Here is a 19,231-nt window from a genome sequence, read left to right on the forward strand (position 1 = left end):
ATGAGGAAATAAAAATATGCTAAAATAAATAGGAAGATTCTAAATACAATGGACAGAATGACCGACATTTTGATCCTTATAATCGTTACAACAGAAATGCATAGGCAATCACCTAAAATATTCCAAGAAACTAATAATAAAAAAGGAGTTTGATTTTGATCATAACCAAAGAACTAATCAACAGGAGAGGCGAAGAAATTTTGTTTATCTATGTTCGTACTCCGAATCAGTTTCCTCATCAAGCATAAAGAACAGGTTATCTTCAATCTGCTCAACAATAATGGAAGCCTGTAAAGAGTAAAATCAGGTCTTAGCACAACAATCTGACATGCTAGCTTTTCTATATTAAAAACAAATAAAGATGGGAAACCAACCGGATCTTTCTCAATTAGATGCCTTAGAGTAGACACAGCAAGATGCCGCAAAGTTGGCTGCATTTAGAAAAGGAAAAAAAAAAGTCTAAGCAGAAAAGAAGAGCTAATAACACATTATTTCCTATAATGAAAAATACATCAGAGTTAAACCTGTCTTGATGACAAAGTAGACAGAAGAGTCTGCACATGGGAGTGTACAGAAACAGCTTGAGGTGCAAAAAGAACAAGCTGTTGTGTGAAGCGAGCACTCCTGCAACAAAACAAGAAAACTTTTTATAACTATCAATAAAACAATGCTTTGAAAAATACTTTCCCCAAAGCCAGAAACAAGATGACAACAAGAAAATATTAATTATATTTAAAAGGTGGAATGAAGAAACATACTCAAGCATAGTTGAAGTTTCTTGCCAGCTGCTAATCTCGGCAATGGCAGACTGAAAGGGAAAAAAATACTCAATGAAGTATAAAAAAATGCAGAAAACTCTAGATTATTTTAACAATCTAAGTCCCACTTCAATGCTGTTAAAGATATTTCTCCTTTCTGTTTGCTGCCACAAGTAACTGTTTTTTCTATTCTCAGTTAAAATTAACTGTGAGTAATTCTATGATCTATATATAGGTCTTGGGTAACAAAGAATTATGAACTTTTCTGTACGTAAATACTCATTTTCAGTATCAATTTATTTTCTTTCAACAAGTGCATAAGGTTGTAGGGTAAGACTGCAGCTTTGGTATCTTTAGCAGGCTTCCTGAACACAGTAGCTGATGGCTTTAAGGAAGCTTTCCAAATACACTAGCCGAGGAATTTGTAGCTACTTCATTGAATTTTGTTTTTCAATATTTATCATGTCCATTGGTGTTTCCTTATTTATTAAAGAGGATCGTTTATCCTACTTTTTGAATTATAATTATTTTCTCTTTCCTCTTGATAAGTTTATGTTTTTATTGATAATTAAAAAATACTAGAAAAACTCACCTTGGAGCGGGAGAAAAAAATGCTTCCTGGGACAAGCTCGGGGCCAAGAACAGTAACTATAGCATTTATAAGACGGCCAACTCCCTGCTGAATGTCTACTAACCCATTATCGTCAGATAAAAGAATGTCCATAGCAAGAGAAAGTGTCGCCTGTGAATAATCATAGAAGAACAACATGATGTCTAATAAGAAAGATTATTTACACAATAAAATAAGGTGAATCTATCTGATTAACCAACAAAAGTGGCTAATAGTTTTCTCAATGTTTGGATGTCGAACAGCAAGCAAAATGGAAAATAATTATTGCTCCATTGGCTGGATACATCATGAATTTATGATGGAATGGAAATTTATATTGGTTCAATCACACCTCTCCCCTGGGGAATATAATGTTAGGGTTTTGGATGTAATGGGGTACAGTCCATCCAATTCTAGTTCAAAAAATTCAAACGATGGAACATATCCAATCTCCATTCCATCATGCTCTATTCCTTCACCTTCACCATATTCAAATTCATTTTTCTCTTCATCTTTTTTATGCAAAAAGATGGATCAAAGTAGATACAAGAACGATGTGGAAACAGAAATGAACTTCTATGACAAATAGCCTAGGCAGATGACAACTGAGAGAGGAATAAGCAACGTTTTCTCAACAATGTAAATGTTCATTTGTTGAAACAGCTTTCTCTGGAGCATGGATAATAAATTCAAAGTATTAAAACACTGGATGGCTCAGATGAATCAATCAGTTACATTTCATAGAACTCCTTCAATTTGGTCCTTAACAAATATATCATCACATTAAAACAAGAGCAAAGCTGTTCGTGCTGCAATTACTGTCAGATCATTAATTCTATTTGAGACAAAATATCAAACTATATTAATAAATTACCAACCTGAAGATGCTTACATTCAAACTATGAATACCTGGACATGAGAGACAAAGGACAAGCCAGCAGCTTCAATAGTTAAAAGAAGACCATGCATAGACCAAATCTGCAGATTAGCTACCGAACTTTTAGCCAGTGAGGATATAGAGCTCACTGTTGCAGGCACTAGAGTTGACAAAGCAATCCCTCCTGCACTGCAGTCAAGGTGTGTAAGAAAAGAACTGTCAAAACTAATATAGAGAGAAGATAATTTTGCACACTTGGTAAAGAGTGACAGAATTTAAAAAAAAAAAAAAAAAAAAAAAAAAAAAAAGTGGACCCTATAGCAATAGGGGAAAGGAAGTAAACCTTTAATTGCTCACATAAGTTTAAAATAGTTAATAGATCTGCTCAGCTAAATATCTAAGCTGAGATCTTAAACGCACAAGAAAAAAGCAACAGAAACATCATGAAACCTTCTACCAGAACCAATGTGGTTTTGCATAAAATAATTCACAAAGTGGAAAGAATTTTTTAGAAAGAAACTACTGTAAAAGTGTAAACTTTCTCGTTTCTGCTATTTCTGTCAATATTAACCACCTTTTTCCTTTTATTACATCTCAATTGCAAATCAACTTACACTGTGTTATTACTTAATTCTTTTATCCACAATTTTGTTTGTGTTCAAGATTTTACTTTTTCGTAACCTAAATGATAAGTAAATTTCTGAATTTGAATCCTACTTGGGTATCGTGAACTCTACTCCATTCTCCTCTAACCAGGACAAAATGTTTTGGTCCCTTAATTCAAGGCCTTCTTGCAAAATCATTTTTCAATTCCACACTCATGCTTCAAATAAGGCTACCTTTTCTCTTGATAGAATCTTTGGAAATCCAAAGCTCCTTCAAAGGTCATTTCTTCAGAAGGTGCTTAATAAAATAATACAACTAACATTAGGCTTGTAAGTCCAGCAATAAGCATATCAAATCTCACTTGGATAGCCTTTAATATCATCCTAAAAAAGGAACTTGTAGTCTAACTTAATCTTACAAAACCTAGTAAAGAAATATTTCCACCCACTTATATAGTATAATTTGACCATATATCTAGCCAATGTGGGATCCTCAACACAACCCCTCACATCAAAGATTGGACATTTTGAGCATGAGACTAGATATTTGTGGATGGTTGATAGCAACAAACTTTGCAAGGACAAACTTTGGCACCAGCTTAAGAAATGAACTTCAACTCTAACTCAATCTTTACAAAACTGGCTAGTAAAGAAAGGTTTTCACCCATTTATATAGTAAATTTTGACCATATCTCTGGTCAATGTGGGATCTTCAACACAACCTCTCACTCCAAAGATTGGACACTTTGAGCATAAAACTAGATATTTGTGGATGATTTGATGGTGGAGAGGTATGATAGGCCTAACAAACCTTGTTGGGACACACTCTAATTTCATCTTAAAAAGTGGATTTATACTTTCTTCAAACTCACAAAATTGGGTTGCCATGTGAAGTTTGTACCCACCTATATACTATAAATTGATCATATCTTTAGTTGATATGAGATTTCCATAATGAATAATATATTTAATAGAGATAAGGGAACAAGTCCCATACAACTAGGGAAAGGTGATGGTAGAAATATTTGCAAAAAGGATAAAAACAAAATTGAGATTGTCATTCATAAGTCAAGTTGACTATCTATCATTAACCCATGCTTTTCTTGCCTCCAAAATTCTTTAGATTCTAAAGTCTCTTCCTCCTCTCCTCCACTTTCATCTATCACGATTTTGTTATGATCTTCACTCTACTGCCTCATCAAAGATTTTATCCAAACACATCACCACTATCCACTTAAATAATCAATTGGCAAATGTTCTCACCAAGTCATTGAGAGGTTCTTGAGTTTGTTACATACACAACAAGCATAGAACATATAGTTTACATCCTCTAGCGTGAGGGAAAATGTTAGAAACAATGTAATTATGGACTATACAATAGCTTTATATTCTTGTAACCACTGTAATTATGGACAATACAATAGCTTTATATTCTTGTAACTGTAAAATTACCCTAGTGTTTGAGACTTCTAATGTGTGCACAACATAGCAAGTCAAACATATAGAACGCATCTCATGTCTCTTGTACTCTCTTTCTATAAAAGTTTTATTGTAATTTTCTTTCATTTTTGTTCTAGTGGAAGACTTATTATCCTCCTCTCTTAATACCCAACTTTCATTTCTTACCAATCTTTCATCATAAAAACCTATTAATCACCCTTTATTTTAGCCACCACACTTTAAAAGGCCCAGCACAATAGTTTTATGCTCTCAAAACTAATATAGTCAAATATTGATTCTCTATACTTTCAAAACTTATGGAACAATTAAAAGAATAAGATTGGAAAGCAATGGACATAAATAAATTTAAAACTAGACCTTCTTTGATTTGTTAACGTGTATTAGTCTTATATATTAGTCATATTTTATTTTTATTAAACTTTGTACTGGTAGTGCCACTCTATTACTGTTCTGTACCCCCTTTTATTTTCAGTTATTTCATTTTGCTGTTTTGTAACGATCAGTAACTGTTTTGTAACTGTCAGTAACTGTTTTGTAACTGTCAGTAATTGTTTTTCACTGTCTTCCTTTTCTACCTATTTGTTCTAGTGTGGAAAGAACATAAGAGTGTAATTTTTCAAGTGCCAATATACAGGACTTATTTTTCAATACATTACAACTGTCAAAAGCCTAAACATTTGTGTATTTCAGATTCATTCTTTCTTCCAATTCTAACATGGTATCAGGAAGGAGGAGAATTTTAAAAAGCATGTAAAACCAATTACTTTTTATCCACTCAATTTGGGTAGAAACAGGGTGAAAGCTTGTTCTTGTGTATTAAAAAAAATACCAAATTAACATTATTTTTCACACTTCAATTTCTTTTGTAAGGGATATTTATATCCTTTTTGTATACATGCTTTTTCTTACTTCTATTGTCTATAGTATATCAAACAAGAGAAAAGAAAATCATTACCTTTCCTTTCATTTTCATTCCTACCAAACAACCTACTATCATCCCATTTTCTACTCATTTTCCTTTCACTTTCTTTTTGAAACCAAACTAATCACAAAGAAGGGTTTGTGCTAAAGTATAGATAAACACAGCTCAAAACAAATAAAAACAGTTGATAATATGAAAACATTAGTGATGATTGATCTGTGTAGGGTTTCCTCTTTCTTACAGAGGAGAATTACATCACGTAAAAGTAGGAAACTAAATCCTAAAGAGGAAAGAAAATATTACAATGATGAATTACCTAAAATTTAACCTAAACAAAAAAAAAGGGGGTAACAGATTAATCATACAGAAAAATAGTATAATTACTAGCGATGTAAGGAAACAAATTAACTACACAATCAAACTTATTCACAGAAATATTTAAGAGGATCAAATACAGATTTATCCCTCTTTTGACACCCTGTCTACAAAAAGAATGGTATCTTGAGAAAATTGAAAAAAGTGATAAAATAATCATCAAAACTATTAAGCATTCATTGGTATTGTAATAAATGACCTGCGATGGATGCAGCCAAGTGCCAAAGCAATTGATCCGGCATAGTTGGGATCAGTTGCTCCATTTAGCTCACCTAGTAGTGATCTGGTCTGCTTGCCAACATCATTGATGAACAGAACAATCAGAGAAGAAAACATTAATTAGTGCAGACAAAATTTTGAAGCTAATAAGGAAGATGTTTCAATAAAATCAGTCACAACAGAACAGCGAACAATAACTTGTAGATTCAAAAGCAGAGAGGAACTTGCCATTCTCGCAGTGAAGATATCATTTCCAAATCGAGCTAAATATCCAAGACTTTCAGATGATGCTCGGCGTTGTGATGCACAAATGTCTCCCTCCGCCAAAATACCCTTTCATTCAAATTCAACAAACACTATCCATAATATTTAACAAAAGAAAAGAAAGAGGGTAATAACAAAATGACAACAATGGTGTAAACAAATAACTGACGAGTAATCATAAATCATCACAACATCTTCCCATTCAGTTTCTAACTTATTAAAGTAAAAACGTGATGAATGCTCTTTATTTTTCAAGATACTAAATGTATCTACTTTTAGTAAGTGGATTAATAGATTTCCTACCAGAAAAATAGATTGTGCCAAACCCAAAATATCTTGTCCTAATGTTTGCTGTCGAAACAAGAGCAAAGCCTGGAAAAGAGAAAAAAAGTATACCAGGTGAGAGCGCAAAAAATACTTTGATAATACCAATAGAAGGATGTAGAGAACCTTAAAGCCGGCAAGTAAGCCCACACAAATATTGGTAAGACTAGCTTTGCGCCAATGTTGCTTTTTCCCAGTTTTCAAACACTGCTCAATAATGCCCAGAAGAGAGAGCATGCCAGCACTATCCTGAGATATACAACACAAACTGAAGTCCACAATAATAACAACCACTCTCTGAACTCTGAAATATGCCAAGGCTGTTGATGGACTACCTGAGACGCAAATATGGTCCCAAAAAACAGAAGCATCTGGTTCACCAAAGTCTTGCTTATGGTCTCCGGCTTCAAGTTAAAATTAAGGTAAGGTGTTACTGAAGTAGAAATGCATCCAATAATAATAGGACAGCATGGAAAGAACGTATCAATGAGTTGGATGAACAAATAAAAATTTATTTAAAAAGAAAGAGAAATTCTAACACAGAAATAGTATAATAACCAACAAATCCTTTCCCACTCTAGGCGGAGTCAGGTGTCAGCCACAAGGATCAAATGAGACTGTTATGATATATCAAATGCTAAAAGATTCCATCAAAGGCATTTTGATCAAGACTTCCTAAAATGTTTTCTTCCAAGGGATTCCACCATTTCTCCACCTCTATTTATTAGGCTATTCCCAATCCACTCAACTATTTTGACTAGTCACTGACAACTGTACTGATTCTATAAATATTTCAGTGTAACCCTAGATCACTAAGAAATAAAATTATATTACTCTCTTAGTTTTAAGACCCTGTTCAATTTCATTAAATTAATAAAAATCAGTATTTTGGCTTATATCAATATTTGTGCAAAAACTTTAGTAAAACTAGATCTTTACAACAAACATATGCAAAAAATAATTTCCAAATTTTCAGCTCTTACTTAATAACGTTTCTGCTAATTCAGAACCTTCCATGAGCATGTCACAAAAAGAAATTAAGTTCAAATAATTACTTGACCACATATTATGGTGAAAAGGCCACATGTAACAATCACAAATTTAATTGGAACATTAAAATCGAAATATAGCTTTATAAAACCAAAAAGAAAATACATGACAAAAAAACACTAGAGAATTAAATTTTAGGAGTCCAAGGAAAAATATTTCTAATCTTAAAAAAGTTAGAGACAAACAATCAGTTAATTTATTCTTAATGGTATATTACTAATTAAATAAGCAGCTGATTGCTAATTGTATTCTATAAAAATTTAATACCTGAGGAAAGCTAGAAATTTCATCCTCCCATACACAGGGCATAAGGCCATCTTTCCCTCCTTGGAAAGCTCGAAGCTCATCTTCAAACCAATCCCTTTATTCACAGAAAAACGAGTTAGAAACTTAGAAAGAAAAGAGACACACATAAAAGGATTTCTCCACTTGTTTCAAATTAATGCTACCCGATCTAACATTCTATACAATATCACCCTCACCTATGTTAAACATCATAAATAGTAGCATAATTGATTATGTCACTAAATTATACAATGGTTTGCCAATAAGTTTTCCAGAATTTCAGTTTCTTCAAAGGAATGAAAAAAACAGTTTTTTGGCGCAGAATAATCAGATGTGGTTAACAAAGAGGGAAAGAGAGGAATATAAGTCAGTTATTTATGTCATTTCATAGAGGCAGCTGATGCTTTGGGATGCAGATAGTCGCCAAGTAAAAAATGTTGAAAGGGGTTATAGAAACTAGATCAGAAAAGTTAAAGAAGATGAAGTTTACAAAGAGAGACAGACAAAGTATATTTCCTTCAGTGCATGCTGTTACAGAAACAATTACTCTGGTTATTTGAGGGACTAGTATTCTCCCAACATGAATAACCTCCCTTTCTCTGGACCCCCAAATTGTATTTATACAAACCTCTCTTATTCTTTACCGAACTCTAGTGACATGGTAACTAAATCCTAACTACTTGCAACAACATCAAGTAGCTCGACTCCTTTTTCCCTTATTTCTTCTTGCATAAACCTTTTGTAATAGAGGATTGTATCCCATCAATATGCGCCCCATCAAGATGCACCTTGTCCTAATGATGGAATTGTGGAAAATGTTCTAACAGAAACTTCCTCCCAGCAGCTTTAAAATTCTGGTAATTGCTGCCATTTAACCAAAATCTCTTGTCGACCCACATAATTTATTCTACAATGCAGCACAGCTTCCAAAAACAAAATTCAACTCCTCACCTTTTGTTAGTACTTCAGGCAGTGGTTCAGACTTTTGTGTAGGATGTATGACTTTTTCAGGAGAGCAACATGGAATACTGGATAAACTTTAGAATGAGGTGAAAGCTCCAGCCAGTAAGTTACTCCCTTACATAGACTATAATTTGGTAAGGACCATAACAACGTGGATTAAACTTCTCGTGCAACTTTTTAGTCAAACATCCTTTCCTATATGGTAGTAGTTTGAGATACACCCAATCTCCCACCTCCAGCTAAACATCTCTTCGATAAGGATTCATCCACCCAAATGGCGTATCCAAGAATTCATAATGTCCTTCATGAGTTCGAAAAGTGGTTTTCTAAAATCATCCTCCCCATCCTTATTTGATGATAACCCAATTCGAGATCCGACTTAGAAAAAATGGGGCTCCCCCAATCTCATCTAATAAGTTTTCTATAACTGGAATAGGAAACTTATTTGGTATTGTATTTTCATTCTGGACTCTATAATCAAAACAAAAGTGTCATCCGTTGTCTTTCTTCTTGCACTAATGATGCCTACTCCCAAAATCCCTGTCACCAATTTTTCAATTTCTATCTTCTGGTGATGCGGATATCTGTATGGCCTGATATTTGGTATTTGAGAGTTTGGTTTCAATACAACACTAGCATGACCTTGCCTCCTATAAGGATGTAGAGTACTCAGAGCTTCAAATGCATTTGAATATTCATCAATGATCCTGTGTAGCCACTCTATAACCTCAGTACTCTCAATTGTTGTATCTAATATCGGCTTCGAATCCAGAATGTACCTTTCCCCAGCATCTTGCAAACCCTCTAATAGTTTTTACAGCAACTGCAGATTTGATCAATTCAGGTTTCGCTTTCAAGAATTTCTTCTCCACATTAATTCTTAATTGAAAGACTAAAATATCAAAATTTGCCTTGATCTATCCCAAGCTTGCTAGTCATTACAATCACAACCAGTATCAGATCCACCTAAACCAAACAAGAAAAAAAAATGACATGTCTACTTCTTTAACTCTAATAGCAATCCTCTAGAAATACCTCTACACATAACTTTGTGGCTATCACCAACCTCAACCGAATATGGATTTGTGCCCATTACTGGTAACTAGAGTTTGGTCAGTAGTTCTGCAGAAATAAACTTGAGTTGCTCCACAATCATTAATAACACCACTTTATGACCCCACACCTTGAAAGATCTTCTAGTTGTGAACCCCACTATACTGTACAGGTATATTTGTATATCATGTTGCTCCTCTTCTGTAATTCCAGCCTATGTATCTAGCCCTTCCACTTCTTGCTCTTCCAATAATATCATGACATAGAATTGCTTTTCTTAGAAACACAATTTAAACAAAAAACACTCCTTTCTTAATTTTCTCTTGAAGTTCCAAATGTTCGAACCTCATAAAATCTTCTCTGTTGCACGCTTCATTTATAGCATTTATTTCATTACTACCATTGCTGAGAATGGAATGAAAACTATAAAAAGTTGTTATTGTAGTTGTTCTTGAAGGTGTTGATATCCACTCTTTTGTTCCTTGTTGAGTAAGATAACTCTTGTTTCCTCGTATGCCATGGACACTAGAGTCCCTTGCTGCCATAGCATCTGCTATATCTTTTTCCTTCCATTTATTCATCATTTCCGAAAGAGTTTCTGTTTTATACTATTTCAATTCTACTCTCATCTCCTCCATTAACCCAATGGAAAAAATTCTCACCAAGTGCTGTTCATCTAATCCCTTAGTAACTCCTGCAAATCTTTCAAATTGAGTGATGAATTCACTCATTGTTTCTCTTGCTTAAGAGCCGACACCGATTCAAAAGGATCTTCTGTCAATGCTGGTTGAAACATCTTTATGAGTGCATTCTTACAACCAGACCAAGATTGGTTTGGATTGCATATTTTCCACCATTGAGACCTAGATAAGGCAATTCCTTCAATTGCCACAGAACTGTTTTCATCTTCTGCTCTTCTTGCACTCCTCTTAATGGGAAATATCTATCGACATTACCTATCCACCCCATAGCATCTTCTCCCTCAAGAACTAGAATATCCAGTTTTCTCCACTTACCACACTCTTAATATCCCCATACACTTCACCTACTGACTCCTCTTGCACAAACTCAGTTGAAGACTTATGGTTCATATTGCACTCACTTTTTCCGCTGTCCTCTTTCATGAATCTTTCAACAATATTTTCCAACCATGCCATGCGTGAATCCTGTTGCACAAGACATGATTCCCAACTTGGATCAATTTGGGTTAGTCTTGCATCTAATATTGCTTCAAAACCCTCTAGTAATTGAATTCCGTTTGCTACGGTGTTCTCCAAATCCTTCACTCTTGACTCCATCAATCTTGTGTTGACCATGAGTAGTACAATGTTGCAGTGTTTAAGTTCTAAAGAAAGTCCTTTGCTGCTTGGTTTTTATGTTTTGTAGTGAAAAAACTTATTTTATTATGCTTTGAAACCCATCAAATTCATTATTAGAGGATTACATTTTTACATTTTAATTTATGTTTTATAATATTTATATGAACAATATTTTTATGATTTTATTTATTTAAAATTATATAAATGTGTGGATTTATTTAAATTAAAATATTATTTATGTTCTTTTCCTAATAGCATATATTTAAATGAAAAGAAAAACAAAAGTGGGGCACAAAAAAATGTGTTAAAAGTGTGTGAGATGACATTTTATTTGCAGGTTTTCTTGAACCATAGAAAATATTACAAGTTGGTCTAATGATAAAAGTATAAGTTCAAAAGAAGTATAAACAATTTTTCAAGAAACTATCACGGTAAATGAAACATGCTTTACCATTTCAATGTAGAAAGGGCTCTGAAAACTAGAGATGAAAAAAACAAAAAAGTTATGTGAATAATTTCCTCAACAAACTATCTCGAGTAGAGATTGGCAGTTGTGCAAAATGTATGGTACTGGCTTTCTGACTACATTAGGTGGAAGCCAATAGCTTAACAAATCACAACTACATTAGGTGGACACTACTGACTTTCTTTCCTTTCTATATCAAATGTATGGTACTGGGCAACTGCAATCAAAATTTATCAAGTCTAAATTTGCAATTTGCACAAATCAGTGGAAAAGATCCTAATGCAGAAAATCAAGCCAAACACCTTAAAATGCCACTAACAGTGATTGGATGAAGAATATAAAAATGTATACAGGATGCAGCAAAAGAACTTGACATGATTTAGTTTAGCCTGAACAGCTCCAAATACTCCAAGAGTATCTTGGTGGAACCTAACACAACATAGTATACGCTTCTTGCAATTAAAAGGGGGACTTTTGAACTTTGCAACAACATAAGAGACATTTGTATAATTGTATAATTTCATTTGACAAGAATGGTTCATTGCAATTTATTCTATTGAGTAAACGGAAATAAAGAAGCTTAATTGCATTACAGTCAGATATTAACCTTCCAGGAATCCATGGACCCAACCATGCATCTCTCTTGTCTAAGAGCAACCTCAAGCACGAACTTTCTTCATATTCTGAAGCATGTCTTATTCAAACAAGAAACAACAAAACTCAGAACAGGCAATCAATAGCTAACAGTTAATTGTTACAAACATGAAGTAAATGCCAAAAAAGTAAAAATCATTAAACAGTTTTAGAATTAGTGGTTAGGTTTAAAGGTTTTGGTCATGCAACTATGCCTAATTCGGTAAATATGCTCAAAGCATAACTCTAGCAGTTTTTCTTGAAAGCAAAGAAGGTATGTAAAAGCACCACAATATTACTAGCAATAACTCTTGCATCATTTTTAATAATGCTTTTTATAGCACAATAATCGATCTGGTAATAATAGTCATTGGCTTTTAATTGGTGTAAGCATACAGTAGGTTTTCAAAAATAATTCCTTTGTTGCTTGACATTTTTATCATTGTTAAGGAACACTACTTTAAATTTATTGTAATGTCTTCAATTGCGCAAGAAATAACTTTTTATCACTTAAGAAAGAAACTGAGAGATAGGGATGCTAAACAAGACATCGATGGTATAGAACCAAGATAATGGAGTCCTCTAGATTTGTGCCCTTCACCAATCAATCGACTAGTACCACGCTCTTGTGTGACAAAAAGAAATGGCATCAAAGGTAATGGAACAATTCAAGGATTTGATTAATTGACTTGGGGAAATTCTATTGAAAGGACAATTAGGAACAAGAAGTACATGATTTAGGTTTAAGGAGGGAGATTTGACCAACTTCTTGAGAACTAACTTTGGATCCGTTGGCTAAAGTAATAACATAAGGAATTTTAGGATAAGAAATAAAAGAGAATAATGAAGCATTACCAGAAATATGTGATCAGAAGCACCAGAATCAATTATCCATGAACTTTGACACTCCAAGGCTTGGAGAAATGCAAGCTTTTGATAAAATGGAATGGATGAAAGATTGTGCTTGGCTCTCAGATTTTAACTTGAGATATTCATGATATTCTTCATTAGAGAACTTTGGCTCCAAAACTTCAAACTTGGAAATGTTGGCAGCCTTGTTAGGAAAGGCATGTAAAGAGTAACAACTTTCTTAGGCGTGATCCACTCTTTTACAATATGGGCATTGGGGATGCCCTCTGCTGTTAGGATACCAACCTCTAGTGCCATGACCTCCTTTTTTCGCAAGTAGGCATGCTGAGTAAAGATAGGGAGACAATCCAAAAATGAAACAGGGAAACCTAGGGTTTCAAGTGAGAGAAATTGTGATCAACACTAGAAGACACACCAAATGCTCTTGAAACAAAGTACAAAGGGTGGAACCAGGCTCAAACAAAGTCAGACCATGGTGGTCCAGGAAGATTTCGACCACTAGAAGATGACATGAGACACACATGCCTAGTGCAGTGTGGCGTTTGGACCATACTTGATGGCCGGTCAATTAGAGTTTGGATGTGAACTTACTTGAGTTGGGTCACACTCCTCAAGGCACATTGGACCAAAGTGTCAAAGAACAAAAAATCGACAATGGATGACAACGGACGGCTACAAATAACAACAAACAACACGGACAATGACTGATAGACAATTTTTTTCCCAAACAAAGACAAGATAGAGACCAACAAAGCGGGATCAACCCTAATACCAACTTGAGAAAGATACACAAGAATACTAGAATGAATTTAAGAATGCATTGCCCTCTCTTAGCTTTTCATATTTATAATAGCATGGGATACATCAGTTACAATGTATGAGAGGGAAAAGAAGAGAATTCAAAACGATACATGTAAGAACTAGGTCTAGCACAAAACACAAAGCACCTTAACATGGATTACTAATAAGGCCAAATTAAAGTATACATAAAATAAAGAGAGCAAACACTACCTGAACGGATATGTACATAGTTGGATTATCTGAGGATGGTCATTTTTAAATGAGACAGGATCAGGAAGAGATTGGTATGCTATTAAAGTTCTGATAACAAATACGTCCACTGCAGGTTTTGCATATGACACTTCCTTGGCTCTTAATGCTGATATCATCGACAATGCACTGCTTTCAACATAGATTAGGATTTGATACAAAATGTAAAATGAAATCGAAGACTCAGCCACACATGAAAAGGAGCAGTATATAAGAAAGAAAGTTATACCTACTAAGGTATACAAGAACCGGTTGAAGTAGAACGCCACCGTTTACAGAATTAGGAGATATGAAGCATTTAATGAATGCAGTGAGTGCATGAATAGCTGCAGACCATACGCTACAAGATACAAGAGAAAATAATGAATGACAAATGCACTGCCAAACACAGCTTACAATATCAACACAGAAAATAAATAAAATGTCAAAAGTTGCATAAATTGTTTTAACTATAAGATTTTTGAAACTACACCAAATTTTATCATTGCTGTTAATGGTATTGACTACAAAGATTTTCAAGGGCAGTGATTTGGAAAGCGATGGAGCATTCAAGGAGGAAGTCAGGCCACATGCTCCATAGAAAGTTTTAAAACAATATGACATCAATAAGACTAATAAAGTTTCATCCCACTGTATGGGTCAAAAGAACAAAAGATCAACAGCATTACACTCCACCAAGTGATTTCAGTTATACTATTAGTTAAATTCTTCTCTACCAACCATGATCAGACATTCAGAACCTCCATTGATCTCATGTCACAAGAATAAAACTCCATAGGAGAGATTCTCCACCCTCCACAATACTTTCCTTTTTAACTTTCTAGCAAATACATCTGTTCTCAATCTCATATTTTTCATCGGGTACATTCCTCCTTTGTTTTCCTTTTGTGTCCTATACTCTTGTCTACTCCTAAACCTGTTTAATCATATCCTCCCTACACATAATATTTTGTCCTTGTTGGAGCTGGCCTATCAAGCATTCATTCCCGTAGAGAATTACAAGTCTGACAGCTCTTCACACAATTTTCATTGATTAGATGCATGCTATAGTTGTATGCATTGAAATTGTAAAACTTTTTTAGATATTTTCCATCTTAGTAGTGTTCGTTACTTCTAGATGTGCCATCTATTGCAAGTATTTGGTAACTGTATAACACTTCTGTACACTATAAATACTGATCTCTGTGTTTTAGAGAATCAAATAACAAACAAGAGGGATGAAAAATTCAATTAATAAGAAAAGGTAAAGATACGGGATAATGTTAAGATGTACTTACTAAATCCTTGACAATAAATCAACAGTTTTCTTAATTTCATTTTCTGGACTCTCGGAAAACAGAGTAGCCCATAAGGCAAGAATATCAAAAACATCCTCTTCAAGCTCCTGCAAGCAACCAAAAACTCCATGGCATCAGAATTTAGTTTAAATCATCTTAAAAAAAGTCTTATGAAAACATGTAGAGTTTCGTGTTATAAATTTTCAAAAGGTTAGAAAGCTAAAGAAAATCTGAAAATGGATATGGGCTTCATAATATTAATTATTCTGAAGGAAGTCACTTAGACGTGCTACCTTGAAGTCCTGATTATTCTCCTTAATGTTCTTATAAAATACTATGGTTTATTTTCTATAATGATGATAACAAACATTTACACATGTTTTCCTTTATTTTACACAAAAGACATAGCTTTAGAAAAAACCAAACTATCAATAACTCCAAACCTCCTTTGGTATAGAAGCCAATAATGAAGATAAAAGCAACCATCCAGCTTCTTTTTCAACTGTGGCTGCCACCGAGTTGCGACTTTGTTCTGTAAGCATTTTCTTTGAAACCCCAAACACTAATCCAGGAAGCCTGGTCATTGCACAATATTATTAATTAGAGCAGCAAATCAAGAAAGCATTAAATTTATTAAATGATGATCCTTGGTCATTAAATATTAGTGTTTTGTATGAAACATGTCCTTTTGTGTTTGGCAATCCATTAGAGTTAGTTAGTTAGAAATGTTTATAGCAACCAGCTTATATCAAATTTAATTATATATATGAAGTGATATATATATATATATATATATAAAATAAGAAAATTGTTTTATGACAATGAGTATGAGGGGGTAAATGTTGGTATTACATAATTAATTGAGATTAAAAAATATTTAAAATCACATAACTTACAAGATGTTAAGTGAGTTTTTAAAAAACACTAGGAAAATTTTACGATCAACCCCAACTTAATCATCCCGATTGTAATGTGTCAAACAATTTAGTCCTTTGAGAGTTTAAAATCCTTCCATTAGTCCACGAGATTTCAAAAAAAAAATCGTTAATCCCTGATTTAAAAACACAATTCACTTTAGTCCTTTTCTGTGCAAAACTACTGTGGAAAATAATCAAAAAATTAATTTCTACTTGTAAAGAAAGTATGGGTTTATCCGAGTATTTTTAAATTCTTGGGAACTAAAATTCCCAACCATTCAATCTTGAGAACTAATGTGGAACTATACTCAACAATATTATATTTTGATCTTGAACGTTCTGGTCTAATGGTCAATATCTATCCCTCTCACTCAATACATCTTCTATGTATTGATATCTATAGTTGCTATACTTCCTAAAAGATAACTAATCTAGCACTAACATACTGGCTAACAGTTTTCATTAAGGGACCGGTTACAGTCTAATGAAATGCCAAAATGCACCTATGGCATACTACACAAACGGGTATTATCTAGCTCCACAATGAAACTAAGAATAAAAATTAAATTACGCGCTTACAAAGTGAGAAGCTTTAATATGTGTCAAAGAATAAAGCCAGAAGAGTTACTCAGTAAAAAAGAATTGGCAACCCTTGATGCCCTTTCATGGAAGACAACTAAACAAAAGAACTGACATTTATATAATGTACCATATAGCCATTATATAAAGTACAAGTCCATGAATCATTTCTGATTCTTTTATGATACAAATTTGATTTCTTTCTAATCTTCAAATCATTTCACACTTCATCCAAATAAAGTAAGTGTTAATCAACTTCTATTTCATAAGACCTTTATATAAATTACAACCAAAGCAAAAACTGAGCACCTCCAAATTCAAAGCTTAGGCACAAAAATTTGCATACCGGAAAGCAATTCATACATTTGGTGTAGAAATAAATGTAACTTATCCAGGTAAAAAATAATAAATAAATAAAAATATAAAATTAATTAATGAGGGAGGGAAGAAACTTACCTGGCTGGATAACCAAGAGGTAATTTTGGTGAAATAGAGACTAAAGCTGCCAAGACAGCAGCCTGCCCATGGAAAGAATCGAGCTCAAACTGCAAATTGCTTCCCTGAAAATAAGGCACTTCGTCAATTCATAAAATTAAATTTTATGACAGTCACTAGTTGAAGATAGATTTTTTATAACTCTCTGCAAATAAATCAACAAAAGTATTTTATGTATAATCCCTATCATTAGAGATCCCACGTCAACTAGAAATATGATTAAATTATTATTATTATTATACCTTAATAATATGATTAAATTATTATTATTATTATACCTTAATACATATAAACCATTTGCATAGAATGTTATTCATGTTTCCACAACACCATCTAATTCTCTAACCCATGCACATGCACCCAGACGCCCTTGGAGAAGTGGCCATTCCACTTAACGTAAAGTGCACATTGCCACTTTACTTTTATCAGAACCTTTAAAATGAACAGGCAAACAAAAATTTTACAAGAACTTCGTACTAGACATGTGCATAACAGGCCAAAATAAAGCTGTATTAGCTCTGGAACACATCTGTTGAAAAGACATACCTCTCCAAACTAACTATTACATAGCTGTCAGATTGACAATTGGAGGGCAGGCGATTGATGTTGTCAGTGATGCCAACCTAGTTGGGATTGCATATAGCATAGTGATGCTACTACATACTTGCTTTTAGGTAAAAATAAAAAAATAAAAAATAACCTTATACCTTAGCTAATTTTAGCTTATGGAAAATTTTAGTTCATTTTTCTTATTATCTTCCCCTATGAGTGTTTGTGAAAAAGTTTATCCAAACAGAATCTTTATTAATAAAAAACAGACTCCAGTAAGCTGCCTGACTAAATTACTTATCAATCTTCACCTGTCTTTTCTATCTGTTAGATATATTATATCTTTTATCTTTATCTTTTATCTTTTAGTTAGTTTGTTATTATTTCTTATTTGTATTTTGGGCTTAACCCATATTTCTTCTATTATAAATAGAGAACCCTATGTGTGTATTTAACACAAGGGAGATTAATCCCATATATAATTTTCACTATATTCAACATGGTATCAGAGCTTAAGGTTCTTTTTTGAGAAAAAAGTTTCTGGTGCCTCTGCCACTACATCCGTCGCTGCCGGCGGCGGCGCCATCTACTGCCGCCGGCGGTGCCATCTTCTACCACTATCACTACCGGAGTTCTAGTTTCGACTGATGATCACATTATTTTCATCGTCTCGACCAGGCGACTACCATGCCTTTAACGACACCTTCATCGGAGTTCCTTTTAAAGTTATGGATTTGCTCCCTTTTTCGTCGTGCATTGTGGCATGTTTGGTAGTTGTTTAGAACATCGAGGTTGCTCTTTTTCCTTTTTTAGGTGTCTTGATTGGAGAATTTTGGATTTTTTATGGTTTCTCTCTCTTATTCATCCATGGCTTCTTCCGCTGGTGTCTCTTCTGACCTCATTTTTTTGTCACCATTGTGTTTGACCCGTCTATATATGCTTTTTTCCCATGGAAAAGATGGTTCTTGTTAGTTTATTTATAGTCATGGTGGCTCTTCAACAATTACATCTTTATCCACTGGTGACATTCTTCAACGGTGATTTGCAAGAAGAGATTTACATGGAGCAACCTCCCAGATTTGTTGCTCAGGGGAATCTTTGGGTTGGTATTTCGTCTTCTATGTCGTCTTGCAAATCATTAGCAATTTGGTGTCTCTCGAGTGTAGAAGTAGATATTTTCACTAAGTCTTTATGGATTATATTAGTAACAAGCTTTTATACATACGATTTGTATGCACAGCTTGAAGGGGAGTGTTAGATATATTATATCTTTTATCTTTATCTTTTATCTTTTAGTTAGTTTGTTATTA

At 33.8% G+C, this 19,231-nt stretch overlaps 1 protein-coding gene across 4 annotated transcripts in view; it reads right to left on the reverse strand.

Annotated features, from left to right (window-relative positions):
- The window catches only part of SWEETIE (HEAT repeat-containing protein), a 42,093-nt gene that overhangs the window by 14,362 nt on the left and 8,500 nt on the right, over nt 1-19,231 (reverse strand). For all 4 annotated transcript variants that reach the window (XM_047315983.2, XM_088113623.1, XM_047315982.2 and 1 more), the window contains 18 exons: nt 17,334-17,437; nt 15,825-15,957; nt 15,382-15,488; nt 14,334-14,444; nt 14,066-14,233; nt 12,159-12,245; nt 7,733-7,826; nt 6,751-6,819; nt 6,542-6,664; nt 6,395-6,463; nt 6,056-6,160; nt 5,808-5,896; nt 2,278-2,434; nt 1,351-1,500; nt 759-808; nt 525-624; nt 375-431; nt 221-288 (listed from right to left, as the gene is read on the reverse strand). In XM_047315983.2, coding sequence (XP_047171939.1) covers nt 221-288; nt 375-431; nt 525-624; nt 759-808; nt 1,351-1,500; nt 2,278-2,434; nt 5,808-5,896; nt 6,056-6,160; nt 6,395-6,463; nt 6,542-6,664; nt 6,751-6,819; nt 7,733-7,826; nt 12,159-12,245; nt 14,066-14,233; nt 14,334-14,444; nt 15,382-15,488; nt 15,825-15,957; nt 17,334-17,437 — 1,841 coding nt within the window. The remainder of the gene's footprint in view (nt 1-220; nt 289-374; nt 432-524; nt 625-758; nt 809-1,350; nt 1,501-2,277; nt 2,435-5,807; nt 5,897-6,055; nt 6,161-6,394; nt 6,464-6,541; nt 6,665-6,750; nt 6,820-7,732; nt 7,827-12,158; nt 12,246-14,065; nt 14,234-14,333; nt 14,445-15,381; nt 15,489-15,824; nt 15,958-17,333; nt 17,438-19,231) is intronic.

This window comes from Vigna umbellata, chromosome 4 (assembly GCF_029865625.1).
Source record: "Vigna umbellata cultivar VRB3 chromosome 4, Vumbellata_1.0, whole genome shotgun sequence".
NCBI lineage: Eukaryota > Viridiplantae > Streptophyta > Magnoliopsida > Fabales > Fabaceae > Vigna > Vigna umbellata.